The 20,196-nt window shown below is 46.5% G+C and overlaps 1 protein-coding gene across 1 annotated transcript; it reads left to right on the forward strand.

Moving 5' to 3' along the window:
• Positions 1-6,599: 6,599 nt before the first annotated feature.
• LOC144509760 (claudin-19-like) lies at positions 6,600-17,758 on the forward strand. The gene is made up of 5 exons (XM_078238548.1): positions 6,600-7,070; positions 8,917-9,081; positions 12,453-12,537; positions 14,126-14,272; positions 17,378-17,758. The coding sequence occupies exons 1-5, from the start codon at positions 6,848-6,850 to the stop codon at positions 17,424-17,426; spliced, it is 669 nt and encodes a 222-aa protein (XP_078094674.1). The 5' UTR covers positions 6,600-6,847; the 3' UTR covers positions 17,427-17,758.
• Positions 17,759-20,196: the final 2,438 nt, after the last annotated feature.

Genomic DNA, 20,196 nt, shown 5'->3' on the forward strand with positions numbered 1-20,196 from the left:
GTAGCGCACAAGAAACAATACGTTTCACTGTATCCCAGTACATGTGACAATAATAACTCAAATCAAATAAGCCATTCGCCATCCTGACTTGGAAATATATTGCTGTCCCTCACTGTCGCTGGGTCAAAATCCTGGAATTCCCTCCCTAACCACACTGTGGGTGCATCTACATCACATGGACTGCAGCAGTTCAAGAAGGGAGTTCACCTCCATCTTCATAAGGGGCAATTAGGGATGGATATTAAATGCTAGTCTAGCCAGGGATGCCCATCTCCCATAAATTAACTTTTAAAAAGTCTTGTTCTCTCACAACGACTAAAAATGGTCAAACTCACAGGTGGTTATTATCTGTGGCCTACCCTCAGCCTCTCACTACTCTGAAGCACCCTGTTCCCTCAGCGATGTTTACAAAATGTATTCGCCCCTGCACCCCTTCGGAGATAAGAACATAAGAAATAGGAGCAGGAGTAGGCCATCTAGCCCCTCGAGCCTGCCCCGCCATTCAATAAGATCATGGCTGATCTGAGGCGAATCAGTTCCACTTACCCGCCTGCTTCCCATATCCCTTAATTCCCTTATCGATCAGAAATCTATCTACCCGTGATTTAAACATATTCAACGAGGTAGCCTCCACCACTTCAATGGGCAGAGAATTCCAGAGATTCACCACTCTCTGAGAGAAGAAATTCCCCCTCAACTCTGTTCTGAACCGGCCCCCACTTATTTTGAGGCTGTGCCCTCTAGTTCTGGTTTCCCTTCTAAGTGGAAAGAATCTCTCTACCTCTACCCTATCCAGCCCCTTCATTATCTTATATGTCTCTATAAGATCACCCCTCAGCCTTCTAAACTCCAACAAGTACAGACCCAATCTGTTCAATCTCTCCTCATAGGCTACACCCCTCATCTCCGGTATCAACCTGGTGAACCTTCTCTGCACTCCCTCCAAGGCCAATATATCCTTTCACAAATAAGTGGACCAAAACTGCACACAGTACTCCAGATCCCAACATCCACATCACTACAAGATCACCCAGCAGCACTCTAACTAGTTGCAAACAAGGAACTCTTCAGTAACCAGCACAAGTGGCAGCAGAGAGTGCTAAAGCTGGGTGGGGGGCAAATTGTGATTGGAGGATCAGTGAGCATGTGCGGGGAGAGAGGGAGGTGAAGGAAAGGGAAAGCTATGATTGGATGCTCAGTGAGTTCCAGAGAAAGGAAAGAGAGGGCTATGATTGGAGGGTCAGGCAGCACCTGGGTGGTGAGGTGCAGAAGAAAGGGAAGCTGTGATTGGTGGATCAGCGTGTGGAAAGGGGAAGGGGTGGTTTTGATTGGTGGATCAATGAGCAGGGAGTTGATGGGATTGCTGTGAGTCACACCAATGAGTCTGCCTCAAAGGGAAATTAACTTTTCAAGCCACCGGGGTAGCCTACCTGGGTACTCTGTAGATGCACAAGGATTACACTCCAGGGAAGACAGAGTCAGAACAATAAAGGAGGCAGTGACCTCCAGAAACACATCTGAGCTCAAGTCATTTTTAGAGATGGTGAATTTCTATGGGCGTTTTTTACTGAATTTGTTGACAGTATTTGCCCCCTTGCGTATTCTGTTAAAGAAGCTTCAACACTGGTTTTGGAAGACACCCCAGACATAAACTTTTAACAAAGTAAAGCAATTGTTGCATTCTTCGAACTTGTTCGTAAATTTCACCCCATCCAGGAAATTGGTGTTAACATGTGATGCCTCACCAGATGGTGTTGGTGCGGTGTTGTCCCGTGAGATGGACTACAGATTTGAAAGGCCAATAGGGTCTGTCTCAAGAACCCTCTCAGAAGAGAGGCAGCACGGTGGCACAGTGGTCAGCACTGCTGCCTCACAGCCCTAGGGACCCGAGTTTGATTCCTGGCTTGGGTGACTGAATGTGTGGAGTTTGCACATTCTCCCCGTGTCTGCGTGGGTTTCCTTCGGGTGCTCCGGTTTCTTCCCACGGTCCAAAGATGTGCAGGTTAGGTGGATTGGCCATGCTAAATTGCCCCTTAGTGTCAGGGGGACTAGCTAGGGTAACTGCATGGCGTTATGGGGATAGGGCCTGCATGGGATTGTGGTCGGTGCAGACTCGAGTCGAATGACCTCCTTCTGCACTGTATGATTCTAAGCCAAAGAAGGCTATTTACAAAAGAAGGGTTATCAATAATTTTTGGTGTCAATAAATTTCACCAGTATTTGTACGGTAGACACTTTATCAATTTTTTTTGATTGCAAACCACTTTTGGGTCTTTTTAAAGAAGACAAGGCTATTCTGCCAATCACATTGGTAAGATTTCAACATTGGGCATTAATCCTCTCTGCCTATGAATATACCTGCAAGCACTGGCCTGTAATACACATAGTGAATGCAGATGCTGTTAGTCATCTATCTTTGCAAGAGAGTGTTACACCTCCCCCAGTACCACAGGAAATTGTCGTGGCTTTGAATTTCTTAGACATGTTGCTAATTTCAGCGAAACAGATCAAGTACTGGACCAATCGGCATCCGCTGTTGTGCAAAGTGAGGCACAGAATACTGATGGGTTGGGCTGGTGAGCCAGTTGCTGAAGAGATGAAACCATATTTTATACAGGAAGATGAGTTGAGTTGCCAAGATGGCATCATACTTTGGGGAGTAAAAGTAGTCATCCCTGTACCAGGAAGAGAGTTGCTCCTCGCTGAATTACACAGTGTCCATCTGGGCATATCGAAGATGAAGATGCCAGCCAGGAGTTATGTCTGCTGGCCTGGCAGTAATGCTGATATTGAGTGCCTAGTCAAGTACTGCGAACAGCGCCAATTGTAACAAAAGTCGCCTACTGTAGCCCCACTGCACCCTTGGGAGTGGCCTGGCCGGCCATGGGCATGAGTCCATATTAATTATGTTGATCCATTCCTGGGCACACTGTTTCTGCTCCTTGCCAATACACATTCAAAGTGGATGGAAGTGTTTGAGGTGAAGTCTTCAGTTCATCTGGATCATCTGGAAACACATGGACCATATGAGAGAGTGAGAGTTGACCCAGATTGCCATCTGGGAATCATAGAATCATAGAATCCTACAGTACAGAAGGAGGCCATTCGGCCCATCAGGTCTGCACCAACCACAATCCCACCCAGGCCCTATCCCCATAACCCCATACATTTACCCTATCTAATAACCCTGACACTATGGGGCAATTTAGCATGGCCAATCCACCTAACCCGCACATCTTTGGACTGTGGGGGGAAACTAGAGCACCCGGAGGAAACCCACACAGTAAATTTGCTGATGACACCAGGAATCGAACCTGGGTCCCTGGAATATTGCCGGCTATCCAAGCACTGGAGTACTTAGTCGTCCTGTGGCAGGTACAACCGACATCTCCATGGAAACTGATAAAACTGAACTGTCTGTGCCTGAAGAGGCACCTGTCATTATGGTTTTGGCCAACAGCAATGCTGCGGAGATGCCCCAGACAGAGGAGTTACGCTGCTCCGCAGGATTCAGAAAGCCCCTGAAACATTTCATTTATAATTAACTAAATTCACAGACTAAACGTTTAAATATCTTGGACCGTATAAATCAAGCATTGACATTTGTATAAAAGGACTTAAAGGGGAAGCGATGTGGTGATTGTCCCTTTAAGGATCAATCTGGAGAGTAAGGGTGACATGACCCAGGGAACCAATCAGGGAGGGGGGAGCAGGAACGAAGTGGGGTGATGAGGGAGGTGGGGGGGGCAGCAAGGGGTAGTGGGGTAGCAGGAAGGGGAGTGGGGGGCAGGGTGAGGAGCAGTAGGAGAATGGGTGGGGTGGGAAGAGGAAACAGGGGAAATTACTCTAATGAGCTTGGGTTTCTGCTCCAGAACCTTAGAATCATAGAATCCCTACAGTACAGAAAGAGGCCATTGGGCCCATTGAGTCTGTACCGAACACAATCCCGCCCAGGCCTTATTTCCATCCCCCCACACATTTACCCTGCCAATCTCCCTGACACTGGGGTCAATTTAGCATGGCCAATCAACCTAACCTGCACATCTTTAGTCTGTGGGTGGAAACCTGAGCACCCGGAGGAAACCTACACAGACTCAGGGAGAACGTGCAAACTCCACACAGACAGTGACCTAAGGCCGGAATTGAACCTGGGATTCTGGCCCTGTGAGGCAGCAGTGCTAACCACTGTGCCACTGTGGGAGCTGGCTACAGCTACAAGGCTGCAAACCTCTGTATAACCTTTACCTGTGAATAAACACGTTGCTGATTATCTCTTGATTGATGAACAATTATTACAGCTCAATTAAATCTCTGTGTAGTTTCAGCTCAGTTTTTTGCCATGCCCGCCTGCCAACTCTTGTCACCCTAGGTGATCCCCTAGGAGTTGCACCAGCCTTGCCCACCATCCCCATCACTGACCATACTGATATGGACATTGAGGAATAAGAGCATGAGATTCCCTAGGGATGAAGCGGCTGGATAAAAAAAAGTTTATTTTATTAGTGTCACAAGTAGGCTTACATTAACACTGCAATGAAGTTACTGTGAAAATCCCCTAGTCACCACACTCCAGCGCCTGTTCAGGTACACTGAGGGAGAATGTAACATGGCCAATGCACCTAACCAGCATGTCTTTCGGACTGTGGGAGGAAACTGGAGCACCCGGAAGAAACCCACGCAGACACGGGGAGAATGTACAGACTCCACACAGAGAGTGACCCAAGCTGGGAATTGAAACCGGATCCCTGGTGCTGTGAGGCAGCAATGCTAACCACTGTGCCACCGTGCCACCCAATGTGATGAGTCTTATAATGAAACCTCCAGGGAAATGTCCAACCACAAGATCTGATCTTAGAATCCAAGATAGACTGCCACTTTAACTTGGTGGGGGATTGGGTGGGGGGTGTGAAACATAAGAGGGGAGGAGGGTGTTTTTGGCTGGAGGTGGGTGGGAATTGTGAGTGTGTCTTCACAATCAAAATTTAGGAGGGGTAGTGGTATTGTCACTGGACTAGTAAACCAGAGACCCAGGGTAATGCTCTGGGGATGGGATTGGAATCCCACCATGGCAGATGGTGGAATGTGAATTCAATAAAAATCTGGAATTAATTGTCCACTGATGATCATGAAACCATTGTCAATTGTCCTGATAACCCATCTGGTTCGCCTTGAGGGAAGGAAATCTGCCATCCTTACCCGGTCTGACCTACATGTGACTCCAGACCCACAGCAATGTGGTTGACTCTTAAATGCCCCCTGAAATGGCCTAACAAGCTATTCGGTTCAAGGGTAATTAGAGATTGGCAATAAATGTTGGTCCAACCAATGATGCCCGCATCCCATGAATGAATTAGGAAAAAGCCTAGCTGTACTTACAAGCCTCCCACCCATTGACTCAGTCTACACTTCTCACTGCCTTGGAAAAGCAGCCAGCAAAATCAAGAACCCCACGCACCCTGGACATACTCTCTTCCACCTTCTTCTGTTGGGACAAAAGTACAAAAGTCTGAGATCATGTAGCAACCGACTCAAGAACAGCTTCTTCCCTGCTGCCATTAGACTTTTGAATGGCCTATCTTATATTCTGTTTATCTTAATATGAGGTATAAGGTGGCATGGTGGCACAGTGGTTAGCACTGCTGCCTCATAGCGCTGGGGACTGGGGTTCGATTCCCGGCTTGGGTCACTGTCTGTGTGGAGTTTGCACGTCCTCCCACAATCCGAAAAATGTACTGGTCAGGTGGATTGGCCTATCTAAATTCTCCCTCAGTGTACCCGAATAGGTGCTGGAGTTTGGCGACAAGGGGATTTTCACAGTAACTTCATTGCAGTGTTAATGTACAGTAAGAAGTCTCACAACACCAGGTTAAAGTCCAACAGGTTTATTTGGAATCACGAGCTTTCAGAGTGCCACTCCTTCACTCACCTGATGAAGGATCAGCGCTCCGTAAGCTCGTGATTTCAAATAAACCTGTTGACTTTAACCTGTTGTTCTGAGACTTTTTACTGTGCCCATCCCAGTCCACTGCCGGCATCTCCACCTCAGTGTTAATGTACGTCTACTTGTGACGAATAAATAAACTTTCTCTACACTCTAGCTATGACTGTAACAGGACATTCTGCACCTTCTCCTTTCCTTCTCTATGAACGGTATGCTTTGTCTGTATAGCACGCAAGAAACAATGCTTTTCACTGTATCCCAATACATGTGACAATAATAAATCAAATTAAATCAATCTCAATTTAAATACATAATATTTAAATATTCGATATACACAGAGTTGAAGAAAGAGGAGAGGAGAGCAGAAACTGGAGGAAAGCTATGAAACATTTGATTGTAGCAGGATTAGAAATTCAGATTGCAGGCATATATGTAGATGTGTGAGGATCTGTGGTTATCTGTGGGGCAGTGAGAGGTGAGGGGCTGGTCCTGGAGTGTGTGTTTTGTGGAGGGGTGGGTGGGGGGTAGTTTCCTTGTTGACAACCAAGTTCACTTCATTTCACCGGTTTCAGGAGGGAGTTACTGAAATGCAGAGGGAGCCAATCCCCTTTGGCTGGCTCCTCCATGCCCTCGACGCGTCAAAAGGCTTTTTTTTTGTGTTGCTTGAGAGATTTATGAGGCGTCTCTGGTGTGTTTCAAACTGCCGGCTGTTAACCACAACACAAAATCCCTTATCAATCACTGGGGCATCACCCCCTCACCTCTTTCAATTGAAGTTCTCCCCCCCTCCCCCCTCCGGTTTGACCACGTTGATGAGAGGCTGTAGAGTCTGGAGACTTACCCCCTTGGACTGGAGTTTGTAACTTTGGGGGTCAGTAAGGGAATTAATAATAGGAGCAATCCGCCATGGCCAATTCGGGGTTTCAGCTGCTTGGCTATTTCTTGGCGCTGGGTGGATGGGTCGGGATTATTTCCACCACAGCTCTACCCCAGTGGAAACAATCTTCCTATGCCGGGGATGCGATAATCACTGCCGTGGGGCTGTACGAGGGTCTCTGGATGTCCTGCGCCTCCCAAAGCACCGGGCAAGTTCAGTGCAAAGTGTATGACTCCTTGTTGCTGTTGGACGGTGAGTTACAGGAGCAGATGGATAAAGGTTGACACGACTTGCATTGTAGACAGTACTGACCCGCTGACTGTGTAATCTGTTTTTGCTTTGATACCCACAATGAAATTCAATCAGTGAAATTGACAAGTGGGGGGGCTTCCAGACTTAAAATGGAAATTGACAGGTGGGTGGGGTGGAATGAACTGTGAAATTGAACAATCAAACGACAAAATGCCTTTTTTCTTTTATCTTGTTTATGATTTCTCGAGTAACTTTACTCACCTCATATTAAGCTGATCTTTCTCTACAACCCTACGACTGTAACACTACATTCTGCACTCTCTCCTTTCCGTCTCTATGAACGGTATGCTTTGTCTGTATAGTTTGGTTATTTATTCGTGTCACAAGTAGGCTTACATTAACACTGCAATGAAGTTACTGTGAAAATGTATAGCGGGCAAGAAACAATACTTTTCACTGTGTACTAATACATGTGACAATAATAAATCAAAAAATCAAATTTAAAAAAAAGTTAAATGGAAAGAGTTGGTTGCAAAAGTTTTGGCATGTGTTTATTTGTTTCACCGTTGCAAAGTTTGCAAATCATCGCTTGGGGAGAGAGGAGGGGGCGATGCCTTTGCTAAACCGATTAGAAACAGTCAGACCTTTAATTTGTTTCATTCCCTGGACAGGAGTTGCCAACTTTTCTGGACTTTCCAAAAGTTTTTTAAAAAAGTTTGATCCCTGGCTGGGAGCAACGAGAAATCATAGGAGGATTATATATAAAGCGTTTTATTTATATTTATAAAGCTTTTATTTATATATATATAAAGCGTGGCGTTTGCACTTTTTTGGAGTCTTTCATTTAATCGTTGAAAGTATTGGAGAGGGTTTTTTTTTAAAGAAGGGTTGGTTGAGAACTTGCCCAATCCGTTGTGAGGTTGGACGTGTCTGACTCCCGGTGAAAGGAGATGGGGAGGTTGGATGTGATAAATCTTTATAATAAAACCCGTCCAGGCCCAGCCACAGTTGGCAACTCGACACAACAGCTACAGAATGGATTCCCAATAATCTTAAAATCCAATTTAGACTGCAAGCTGGAGAGGGGGCATTCTGAAACATACAAGGGCGTTGGGGGAGTGTTTTTGGTTAGAGGTGGGTGGAGGAAAAGTAAGCAAAAAAATCCTGCAGATTTTTGACTGGCACAGAGGCGATGGGCCAAATGGCCGTTTCTGCGCTGTATGTTCCTCTGCTGGAAATCTGAAATGCTGGGGGGGGGGGGGGGGCAAAAAAAAACATAGCAGGACTAGCAGCATCTGTGAAGGGAGAAACACAGTTAATGTTTCAGGTTAATGATTTTTTTTTGAAAGGTCAGTTAACTCTCTCTGCTCAAACGCCACCTGACCTGCTGAGTATTTTCAGAACATTTCCTGTTGTCACGTGTACCCCTCCCCAAACTTCACCCATTGAAATTTGAGACTGAGATACACTTAAGGTGGATTTGCAAATTGAACTTCAGAAAAGTACATCACCCCCAGTCATCAAATAAAATATAGGTCTGAATCTTTTCAGATCAACAGTATTCCACACTTTCTTTTTAGTAGTTCTGTTCTTTAAGTGTTCAGGAGGGAGCCTCCTATCGTTGGAACAAAATTCCTAATTGTAAAATTGAAAATAAAATGCGAGAAAGTTACATTTTTAAAAATGTGTGATGGGAGTTTATGTTTGATGAAGGGTTATTTCCAGCACCTATTGAACTGGTGGACATTGTGTGAAGTGAATTTAAATGAATTCCTGATATGTCTGGATAAGGGCTGAATGCTACATTGTTACTGATTTCCCCCTCTGTGCCTTTTCCCATTTGCAGCCCATATCCAGGCGTCCCGGGCCCTGATGATTGTCTCCGTTGTCCTTGGCTTTATTGGCATCATTGTTAGTGTCGTGGGAATGAAGTGCACTAAAGTCGGAGACAATAACCCCCTCACCAAAAGCAGGGTTGCCGTCTCAGGAGGGGTGCTTTTTCTCATGGCTGGTGAGTTTAAAGTTTGCTTTTTGTATCTATGTCGCGCTATTAAAAAGGGACTTGTGTCGGAGACTGCCGCACCAGAAGCATTGACTAAGTTGTCAGTGTTCCATGAGCGTTCTGATGCCCTGGGTGTGTTTCTAACTGTGTAAAGATTGCTGGACTCGTGAATTTTAACAACTGGGAATGGTCCAAGCTGATTTATATTGTGATTGCGCTGATTTGTTTATCTGCATTCGATGGGTCTCTATTATTCAGAGTAGCCTCTCTTTTCCTTCCCAGCTTTCTCGCTTGAGTGTAAAATAAAGACTTATCGCATTGTCTCCCTACTCCAACACAGAACCACAAAACTGTGGAGCTCTGGACTTGCCTCAGTCTTTCATCCCTCCTATAGTCTGAAGGCTTTTAAAACTACGGTAATCAACAATAACTTAATTAACTCAATACTTTCCTTACTCTTTTAAACTTGCTGATGTCCTGTACTCTGGGACTTTGTCCTTCACCTGGGCTCATTACTGTAAATCATTGGTTTGCAGCCTTACATTAAGTTGATCTTTCTCTACACCCTAGCTATGACTGTAACACTACACTCTGCACCCTCTCCTGTCCTTCTGTATGAACGGTATGCTTTGTCTGTATAGCGCGCAAGAAACAATACTTTTCATTGTATACTAATACATAGAGCCATAGAGGTTTACAGCATGGAAACAGGCCCTTTGGCCCAACTTGTCCATGCCTTTTTTTAAACCCCTAAGCTAATCCCAATTGCCCGCATTTGGCCCAAATCCCTCTATACCCATCGTACCCATGTAACTATCTAAATGCTTTTTAAAAGACAAAATTGTACCCGCCTCTACTACTACCTCTGGCAGCTTGTTCCAGACACTCACCACCCTGTATGTGAAAAAATTGCCCCTTTGGACACTTTTGTATCTCTTCCCTCTCACCTTAAATCGATGCCCTCTAGTTTTAGACTCCCCTACATTTGGGAAAAGATATTGACTATCTAGCTGATCTGTGCCCCTCATTATTTTATAGACATCTATAAGATCACCCTTCTACACTCCAGAGAAAAAAGTCCCAGTCTATCCAGCCTCTCCTTATAACTCAAACCATCAAGTCCCAGTAGCATCCTAGTAAATCTTTTCTGCACTCTTTCTAGTTTAATAATATCCTTTCTATAATAAGGTGACCAGAACTACACACAGTATTCCAAGTGTGGCCTTACCAATGTCTTGTACAACTTCAACAAGATGTCCCAACTCCTGTATTCAATGTTCTGACCCTCATCCTGGATTCCATGAGATGTAACCTTATGCAACAACCTACCATGTGATACCTTGTCAAAGGCCTTGCTAAAGTCCATGTAGACAACATCAACTGCACTACCCTCTTCTACCTTCTTGGTTACCCCTTCAAGAAACTCAATCAAATTTGTGAGACATGATTTTCCACTCACAAAGCCATGCTGACTGTCTCTAATCAGTCCTTGCATCTCTAAATGCCTGTAAATCCTGTCTCTCAAAATACCTTCCAACAACTTACCCACCACAGATGTGAGGCTCACTGGCCTGTAGTTCCTAGGCGTTTCTCTGTATCCCTTTTTAAACAAAGGCACAACATTTGCCACTCTCCAATCTTCAGGCATGTCACCCGTGACTATCGATGATTCAAATATCTCGGCGAGGGGACCCGCAATTTCCTCCCTAGCTTCCCACAATGTCCTGGGATACACTTCATCAGGTCCCAGGGATTTATCTACCTTGATGCGCTTTAAGACTTCCAGCACCTCCTTCTCTGTAATATGACACTCCTCAAGACGTCACTATTTATTTCCCCAAGTTCCCTAACATCCATGCTTTTCTCAATAGTAAATACTGATGAGAAATATTCATTTAGGATCTCACCCCTCTCTTGTGGATCCGCACACAGATGACCTTGTTGATCCTTAAGAGGCCCTACTCTCTCCCTTGTTACTCTTTTGCCCTTTATGTATTTGTAGAAGCTCTTTGCATTCTCTTTTGCCTTATCTGCCAAAATAATCTCATGTCCCCTTTTTGCCCTCCTGATTTCTCTCTTAACTCTACTCCTACATCCTCTATACTCTTCAAGGGATTCATTTGATCCCAGCTGCCTATGCATGTCATGTGCCTCTTCTTGACCAGGGCCTCAATATCCCGAGTCACATGTGACAATAATAAATCAAATCAAATAGACATTATTGATGCTCACCCTTAATATTTAAAGGCCAATCATTATAGCCGTGACTCAGTGGGTAGTACGCTTGCCCCTGAGTCGCAAAGCTGTCGGTTCAAGTCCCGCTCCAGGACTTGAGCAGAAAGATCAAGGCTGACATGTACAGTCCCCAGTTGGCGGGGGGGGGGGGGGGGAGTGTGACCCTCCAGTACAACCCCCCAGTTGGCGGAGTAGGGGGATGACCCTCCAGTACAGTCCCCAGTTGGCGGGGGGGTACAGCCATCAGTTGGTAGGGGGGGTGTGACCCTCCAGTATAGCCCTCAGTTGGCGGTGGAGTGGGGGTGGAGGGTGACCCTACAGTACAGCCCCTAGTTGGCGGAGGGGGGGGATGACCCTCCAATACAGTCCCCAATTGACATTACTCCACGAAGGAGCCTTAGCTATTAGTGTTGTTAGACTGTTCATCCATAGGGAGCTATGGTTGATCTGGATCTTACCCGAGGTTTATCCATGTGGATTTGCCAGCAAGGCCAGAGGTTGGGAGGCCAGAATGCTCCCCCTTTCTAACCAAGGGACATGGGAGGCCAACTCCATTGCCTCTACCAGTTTAACTGGGAATGTCAAGCTCATCAGGGACTGAACCTGGGATCTTTAACCTGGAAACCTGGGACCTGGAAAAGGCCACACGGTGGCACAGTGGTTAGCACTGCTGCCTCACAGCTCCAGGGACCCGAGTTCGATTACCGGCTTGGGCCACTCTCTGTGCAGAGTCTGCATGTTCCCCCCATGTCTGCGTGGGTTTCCTCAGGGTGTTCTGGTTTCCTCCCACAGTCTGAAAGACGTGCTGGTTAAGTACATTGGCCATGTTAAATCCTCCCTCAGTGTACATGAACAGCCGCCAGAGTGTGGCGATGAGGGGATCTTCACAGTGACGTCATTGCAGTGTTAATGTAATGTGGCAATAATAAATAAATAAATCTTTATGATCTGTGCAGTACATCTGAGCAACCCAGGTGTGTGTCTCTGGTCAGAAGATAAATGAGTTGTCTTAGTTCAGCTGTTCAATGCTGCTGTACTGACATGTTTTCATCCAGGGTAGGCTGAAGTGTGCTAATTGGTCACGTGTTTGCCATTGACTCGATGCCTGACTCAAAACTGACTCCTGCCTATTGTCTATTCCACAGGTCTATGCACTCTGGTGGCAGTATCCTGGTACGCAACTAAAGTTTCAAACGAGTTCTTTGACCCTTTAACACCAGTCAATGCAAGGTACAGAGCAGCTGGACAGCACTGGGGGCCAGTGGGTTGCTCAGATGGGACCATCTCTGATATTTCAGTTTTTATTTTTGACACTGGTGTGAGTTTCGCCCAGGTACAGAAGCAGGAGGGGAAACGCGACGTTAATGTAATAAACTTTGGGCGTCATGGTGGCACAGTGGTTGGCACTGCTGCCTCACAGCACGAGGGACCCAGTTCAATTCCGGCCTCGGGTCACTGTCTGTGTGGAGTTTGCACATTCTCTCTACATGGGTTTCCTCCGGATGCTCCGGTTTCCTCCCACACTCCAAAGATGTGCGGGTTGGGTGGATTGGCCATGCTAAATTACCCGTTGGTGTCAGGAGGATTATCAGGGTAAATACGTGGGGTTACGGGGATGGGGCCTGGGTGGACTGTTGTCGGTGCAGGTTTGATGGACCAAATGGCCTCCTTCTGCACTCTAGGGATTCTATGATTTTAGCCGGGCAAGGGTTAGGGTTGTCAACTTTTGTTAGACTTCTTCCTGGTGGTTTTACTTCGTGTCCTGGTTCCTCCATCTGTCCTGTCCAGTCAAGAAAACTTCCTATCACTAATATATTTATAAATAATGGACTCCTAACTCTTCAAAGATGAAGAGTTTTTTTTAAAGATACTTCTTCCGTAGAATACCTACAGTGCAGAAGAAGGCCATTCGGCCCATCAAGCCTGCAACTTACCCCAACCCAAACCTCTATCCTATCCCTTTAACCCCATGCATTTACCATGGCTAATCAACTTAACCCGCACATCTTTGGACACTATAAAGGGCAATTTGGCATGGCCAATCCACCTAACCTGCACATCTTTGGAGTGTGGGAGGAAACCCACACAGACACAAAGAGAACGTGTAAACTCCACACCGACAGTCACCCAAGGCCGGAATTGAACCTGGGTCCCTGGTGCTGCGAAGCAGCAGTGCTAACCACTGTGCCACCAGGCCACCTTTTCTCTGGTAGCTCAAAGGACCCCTTTTCTTTAGTCCCTGGAGACTTCAGGACACAAGCCTGGAGGGTTGGCAACCCGAGGTTGTGCCAAGTTGGTTGCTCTCGACCCAGCCAGTAGCTTGGGCCCAAACAATCGATCTCAGCACTCCTCCATTGGGGAATGAGATTGCCACTTCTGTTACTAATTCCTCCTTGAATGTGTGTGTGGGTGTTGGCTGAGAGATGGCCCACAGTGCAATGGCCTGCAGTCTGGAAATCCAACTTTCACTTGTCTGGCCTCACGTGTAAAGAATAGGCTTTTGGAGAGGGAGCAGAGGGGAAACTCAGTCTGAGTTTGTAATTAAGAGCAGGGAGAGAGAAAAGTGGTGGGTGTATGTGGGGGAGGGGAAGAGGTAACAGTCAGTGAAAAAATGCTGTAAGTTTAAAAATTTATCTTTGGGAATAAATGCTATAGAAGGACCCAGCCATCTAATTTTTAATAAAGTTTTTATTTTAGCAGATGTAAATCTTTTCTTAAAGTAAAACAGAAGATCACTGAGGTCTAAGTGCTTGTTTTGTTACAAGGTTGGTGGATGGCACACTGTGAGCTTTGACCTCTTCCTTGTTGGCTGTTGCAGGTATGAATTTGGTTCGGCCCTGTTTGTAGGTTGGGCAGCCGCGAGCCTCACCATCCTGGGAGGATCCTTCCTCTGCTGTTCCTGTCCAAACGAAGAGAGGAGGGGCCAGACGTACTACAGATCCTCTCAACCATCCACTGTCAAAGAGTACGTCTGAAATACAACTCGCATCAAACGCAAACCTCACACCCAGAGCTCGGCTTAAAACTGGGGCTTGTCCAGCAGTGTCCCGGCAGGCTGCGGCAATGGAGGATTAATCGGCAGAATATTGTTCCCAGTAAATTAAGAGGAACATCATAGCGCCAGTTAAAAATGTCGTGCATTTAAAAAATTTTCTTCAACGTTTTCCACTTATTAATTATAAAAATATTGGGGATGACAGACTGTTAAGTAAGCAGAGTCTCTTCATTTTCCAATTGGCTTTGGAAGATGGGGCACTCTGCTGATTGACAGTCCAATGATCTATGCTGGCAGTGAAAGTGGGGGCTGGAGGTGGCCAAACAAGGGGGGGTTTGTGGCTTGAGGGGACGGGGGGAGGTGGTGGGGGTGGGGTGATGGAACGAGGGGGGGCTTTGGCTGGGGGGACGACTAGTGCGGGGTTACTTGGAGGTGGGAAGTCATGTGATAGATATAGTCAACCAGAGTTAGCAATAATCAAAATGATTGAAATTTTAACACTAACCATTTCACGACACAAATGAAGTGGCTGAATAAGTTCAAATATTCATTCTTGCTATTTTTATACTTAAACAAAACCCACTGCAATGAAACTGGAAAATGATGCCTAATGCATGTCTGCAGTAACTTGCCAAGGCTCACTCGACAGCAGTGTTCAAACCTCAACCACTACCCCCCCGAAAGACAAGTGCGACACGGTGGCACAGTGCTTAGCACTGCTGCTTCACAGCGCCAGGGACCTGGGTTCAATTCCTGACTTGGGTGACTGTCTGTGCGGAGTCTGCATGTTCTCCCCGTGTCTGTGTGGGTTTCCTCTGGCTGCTCCGGTTTCCTCCCACAGTCGGAAAGACGTGCTGGTTAGGTGCAATGGCCATGCTAAATTCTCCCTCAGTGTACCCGAACAAGCGCCAGAGTGTGGCGACTAGCGGATTTTCACAGTAACTTCATTGCAGTGTTAATGTAAGCCTACTTGTGACACTAATAAATAAACTTTATAAAAGGAAATACCAACACCCTCCAAGCCACCCACCACCCTTGGAAATATATCACTGTTTTTTCACTGTCGCTGGTTCAAAATTCTGGAACTCCCTTCCTAACAGCACTGTGGGTGTACCTATACGGACTGCAGGGGTTAAAGCGGCTTATCATCAACTTTGAAAGATCTAGGCAAGGGTAATAAATGCCGACCTTACCAGTGACACCAGCAAGACATTGAATGAATAAAAGAAGCATATCAACTCATCCATGCATCCTACTCTTTTTAACCGATTGTCTCAAAGTTCTTCTATGGGTGCTGCCTCATCTTTGGGTTCAGCCCCGAGGGTGCTAGTTGTTGCCTGGGCAACTCACTGAGTCAGCCACTTGAGGCTTGGACAATGATTGCCACCATGTTATGCAACTACTTTGTGCAACTGATGCTGATCCTGTCCTTATCCAATGTCAGCGCCCCTGTACTTGCTGGCTGGGCTTGCTGGATTCCAGTGTGGGGAAGGTGCCCTGCTGGATTTTTCTACTCTCTGGACACAGAGCTGTTGAGTTTACCAAATATACCCAAATTATACCCAAAGAGAACTCGTGCTTTCTGCGATTGTAGGGTTAACTAAGGCTAGTGAATCCCGACGTGACAGCTTGGAAAATTGAATTTAGCTTAAGAAATCTGGAAATAAAAATAAAATAAATGTAGTTCCTGAGGGGAACAGATAGGCAAGTGTGTGAATCTACTTCCTCTTGTTTAGGAGTGTAGGACGTGACAGCACAATCTAAAAATTAGAGCCAGGTATTGAGGCATCTTTCTCAAATGACAATTGATGCTAAATTTGCTGGATCAGCACAGTGGAACAGTGATCAGCACTGCTGCCTCACATCGCCAGGGACCTGGGTTCAATTCCGGCCTCGGGTCACTGTCTGTGTGGAGTTTGCATGTTCTCCCCACATCTGCGTGGGTTTCCTCCGGGTGCTCTGGTTTCCTCCCACAGTCCAAAGACGTGCAGGTTAGGTGGATTGGCCATGCTAAATTGCCCTTTGGTGTCCCAAGATGTGCTGGTTTGATGGTTTGGCCATAGTAAATCACTTCTTAGTGCAGGATTTTCCAGCCGCACTCACCCTAAGACCGGAAAATCCCTCCCGAGGTCAATGGACCATGGCACGGTTCACCCTCTCCTGCTACGATTCCTGTGGTGGGCAGGATGGGAAAATTCTGCCTTTAGTGTCCAAAGATGTGCAGGTTTGATGGATTGGCTATGCTAAATGACTCCTTAGTGCCCAAGGATGTGTAGGTTCGGTGGATTAGCCATGTTAAATGCCAGGGGTTACGGGGATAGGGCAGGGGTTGGGCTTAGGTAAGACACTGTTTGAGAGTGTTGGTGCAGACTTGAAGGGCCAAATGGTTAAAGCGAAGTAAAAGTTAAAGTATTAGTCACAAGGCTTACATTAACATTGCAATGAAGTTACTGTGAAATTCCCTGAGTCGCCACACACCAGCGCCTGTTCGGGTCAATACACCTAACCAGCATGTCTTTCAGACTGTGGGAGGAAACTGGAGCACCCGGAGGAAACCCACACAGACATGGGGAGAACGTACAAACTCCACACAGACAGTGACCTGAACCAGGAATTGAACCCGGGTCCCTGGCACTGTGAGGCAGCAGTGCTAACCACTGTGCCACCGTGCAATGGTCTCCTGCACTGTCAGGATTCTGTGGTAATAGGATGGAAACAGGCCATTTGGCCCATCAAGTTTGTGTTGGTGTTTTACATGAACCATCTAGTCTCATCCCAGTCCCCTGTTCACCCTCCATCCATGCGTAAACTCGTTTTGCTTTGGAGTTTAGAAGGTCGAGGGACGGCAATGTAAATTGGAGTATAAGATGATAGAAGGGATCCTTGCGGTGCTGATGGAGAGAGTGCAGGTCACACTAATGAGACCAGTCGCTTGTGAAGGAAGTGAGGGCGCATCATCTGTGAAGTAGCAGAGGGAGATTTACCCTGTGCGCTGAATGTCTAGGACTAATTTACAGGGCTGAAGCTGCGAATGTCTCCCTGTTACTGACAATGTATTTCTTCTTTAAACTCCAGGTCAAATTTTAAGAAAACAACACCTCTCAAGGGGGAGCAGTATTTGTAGCAGCACACTGTGATTCTGAAACACCACAAATGTCTTTGAGTTCTTCACATGAGCATTCTTTTTTTTATATAAACAAAACACAAATGATTGTAAAGCTCTGTGCCTTTACTGAGAACGTGCTTAGACTCTAGGGCAATGTGCAGGACACCGCGTGTAGCTCAGACCCACTCCATCCCCGTGGTTGCTTATGTATGGGTCTGGTATTAGAACTCAGTTGTACATACATTCTCTGATTATATAAGATTGTATTTTCGTGCGTACTGAATGTCGTTAATTCAGCTGTTGTAATGGACGCTGATATGTTTTCTTTTAATAAAGGTGAGCTAAACGTGTCTCGGTATTTACTCAAAGGCAGATTGGGAAAGAAAGGAAGCAGTTGCGTTCATTCAGCACAGGGGCTAGAGTTAATGTGCCCCCCTATCCTGGCCTGTTTTTAGCAGGGTGGGTAGGGGGGGGGGCACATAAAATAAGGTGGGTGCCAGCCAACTCCACCATCCTCCCACCCCTATAACATGGGTAGATGGGCAAGGGCCAAAGCTGGCAGCCAGTCTGGCCGCCATATGTAAATAATTAATCAAGGGTCAATTGAGCCGATTAGAGTCAATTGGCCTTAATATGCCGCTCATGCCATAGCACGGTTGGCCTGGGCATTCGGGCACTAGTGGGCAAGCCTTTTTAAACAGGAAAGAGGGAGGGATACTGTCTTTAAGCTCCTTTGTGCATGGGGTGAGCAGCCCTGCCTAAGATAGTACTGCCCCTTCCTTACTGCATGCTCACCAAAACCCATCGCCCTCCCTACCCAGACTCACCCCCCCAAACAATACCCCGGTCTGCCCCAGGATCCATTGCTCACTCGTAGTCAGTCCCAGCAGTGCCCATTGATGCCCTGGGCACCATCGGGACTGTTGATCAATCAAATTGACCAGCTCTGTGCCCCCATTCCTTAGACGTGGCCCTATGTGTCTCACAGTCGATGAATCATTTCTGCATGACTCTCATATAAACAAACTAAATTGTGCAGTGCAGAGGGCAAGATGGAAGATGAGTAGAGGGACCCGGGTGTCCTTGTGCATGAATCACAAACAGCCTGCAGGTGCTGACACTAAACAGGAAGGCAAACAGAAACAGTGGCACAATAGTTAGCACTGCTGCCTCACAGCTCCAGGGACTTGGGTTCGATTCCCAGCTTGGGTCACTGTCTGTGTGGAGCCTGCACGTTCTCCCCGTGTCTCTGTGGGTTTTCTCTAGGTGCTCCGATTTCCTCCCACACTCCAAAGATGTGCGGGATAGGTTGATTGGCCATACTAAATTGCCGCTTAGTGTCCCGGGTTGCGTAGGTTAGAGGGATCAGCGGGGTAAATATAGAATCATAGAATCCTAAATTGCAGAAGGAGACCATTCAGCCCATCAAATCTGCACCAACCACAATCCCATCCAGGCCATAACCCCAAATGTTTGCATGTTAATATGCAAACTCCACACAGACAGTGACCCATGATGGGAGTCGAACCCGGGTCCCTGGTGCTGTGGGGCAGCAGTGCTAACCACTGTGCCACCATGCAGCCCAAATGTGGGGTTAAGTGGGTAGGACCTGGGTGGGATTGTTGTTGGTGCAGATTCGATGGGCCTAATGGCCTCTTTCTGCACTGTAGGGATTCTATGATTCTAATGTTGGCTTTTATTGCAAGGGAGATAGAGTATAAAAGTAGGGAATTCTTGTGACAACTATACAGGGCATTAGTGGAACCATACCTAGAGTGTTGTGTACAGTTTTGATCATCTTACACAAGGAGGGACACAGAACAGAAATAGTTCAGATGAGATTTACTAGGCTGATTCCTGGGATAGAGGGGTTTGTCTTATGAGGAAAGGTCAAGCAGGTTGGGCCTCCTTCAAGTTCAGAAGAATGAGAGCTGACTTCATAGAAACATAAGGTAGATACTGAATGAATGTTTTCCCACTGTGGGGGACTCCAGAACCAGGGAGCACAGGTTCAAAATAAGGGGTCTTCCATTTCAAGTGAAGATGAGGAAGAATTTCTTCTCTTGAAGGGGAGGGGGGTGGTGGGGGAGCAGGAATCAAAGTGAATTTCAGGCCACGATCAGATCAGCCATGATCTTAGTTACCAGCAGAGCTGGCTCGAGGGGCTGAATGGCCGACTCCTGCTCCCATTTCTTATTTCTAATTGATCTAATTAATGTTAGTTGAGGGAAAAGTATAAACCGGGGTTCTACCAACTCATCCTCTCATAGTGAAATGGGATCTTGTATGTGCACCTAAAGGGAGCATCAATTTAGCATCTCACCAGAATTAGAACCTCTGATAATGAAGTACCTTCTTGCCACAGCACTAGAGTTTGATACTAGATTAGTGCAAAGAGGTGTCTTTGTAGTTTCCCCCAGAGAGACACATAACTTAGACACAAAGCAAATAAATAAGAACATAAGACATTGGAGCAGAATTAGGCCACTCGGCCCATCGAGTCTGTTCCGCCATTCAATCATGGCTGATATTTTTCTCACCCCCATTCTCCTGCCTTTTCCCCATAACCCCTGATCCCCTTATTAATCAAGAACCTATCTATCTCTGTCTTAAAGATCTCAATGACCTGGCCTCCATAGCCTTCTGCGGCAAAGAGTTTCACAGATTCACCACTCTCTGGCTGAAGAAATTCCTCCTCATCTCTGTTTTAAAGGATCGTCCCTTTAGCCTGAGGTTGTGCCCTCTGGTTCTAGTTTTTCCTACTAGTGGAAATACCCTCTCCACGTCC

Source organism: Mustelus asterias, chromosome 22 (genome assembly GCF_964213995.1).
Source record: "Mustelus asterias chromosome 22, sMusAst1.hap1.1, whole genome shotgun sequence".
Lineage (NCBI taxonomy): Eukaryota > Metazoa > Chordata > Chondrichthyes > Carcharhiniformes > Triakidae > Mustelus > Mustelus asterias.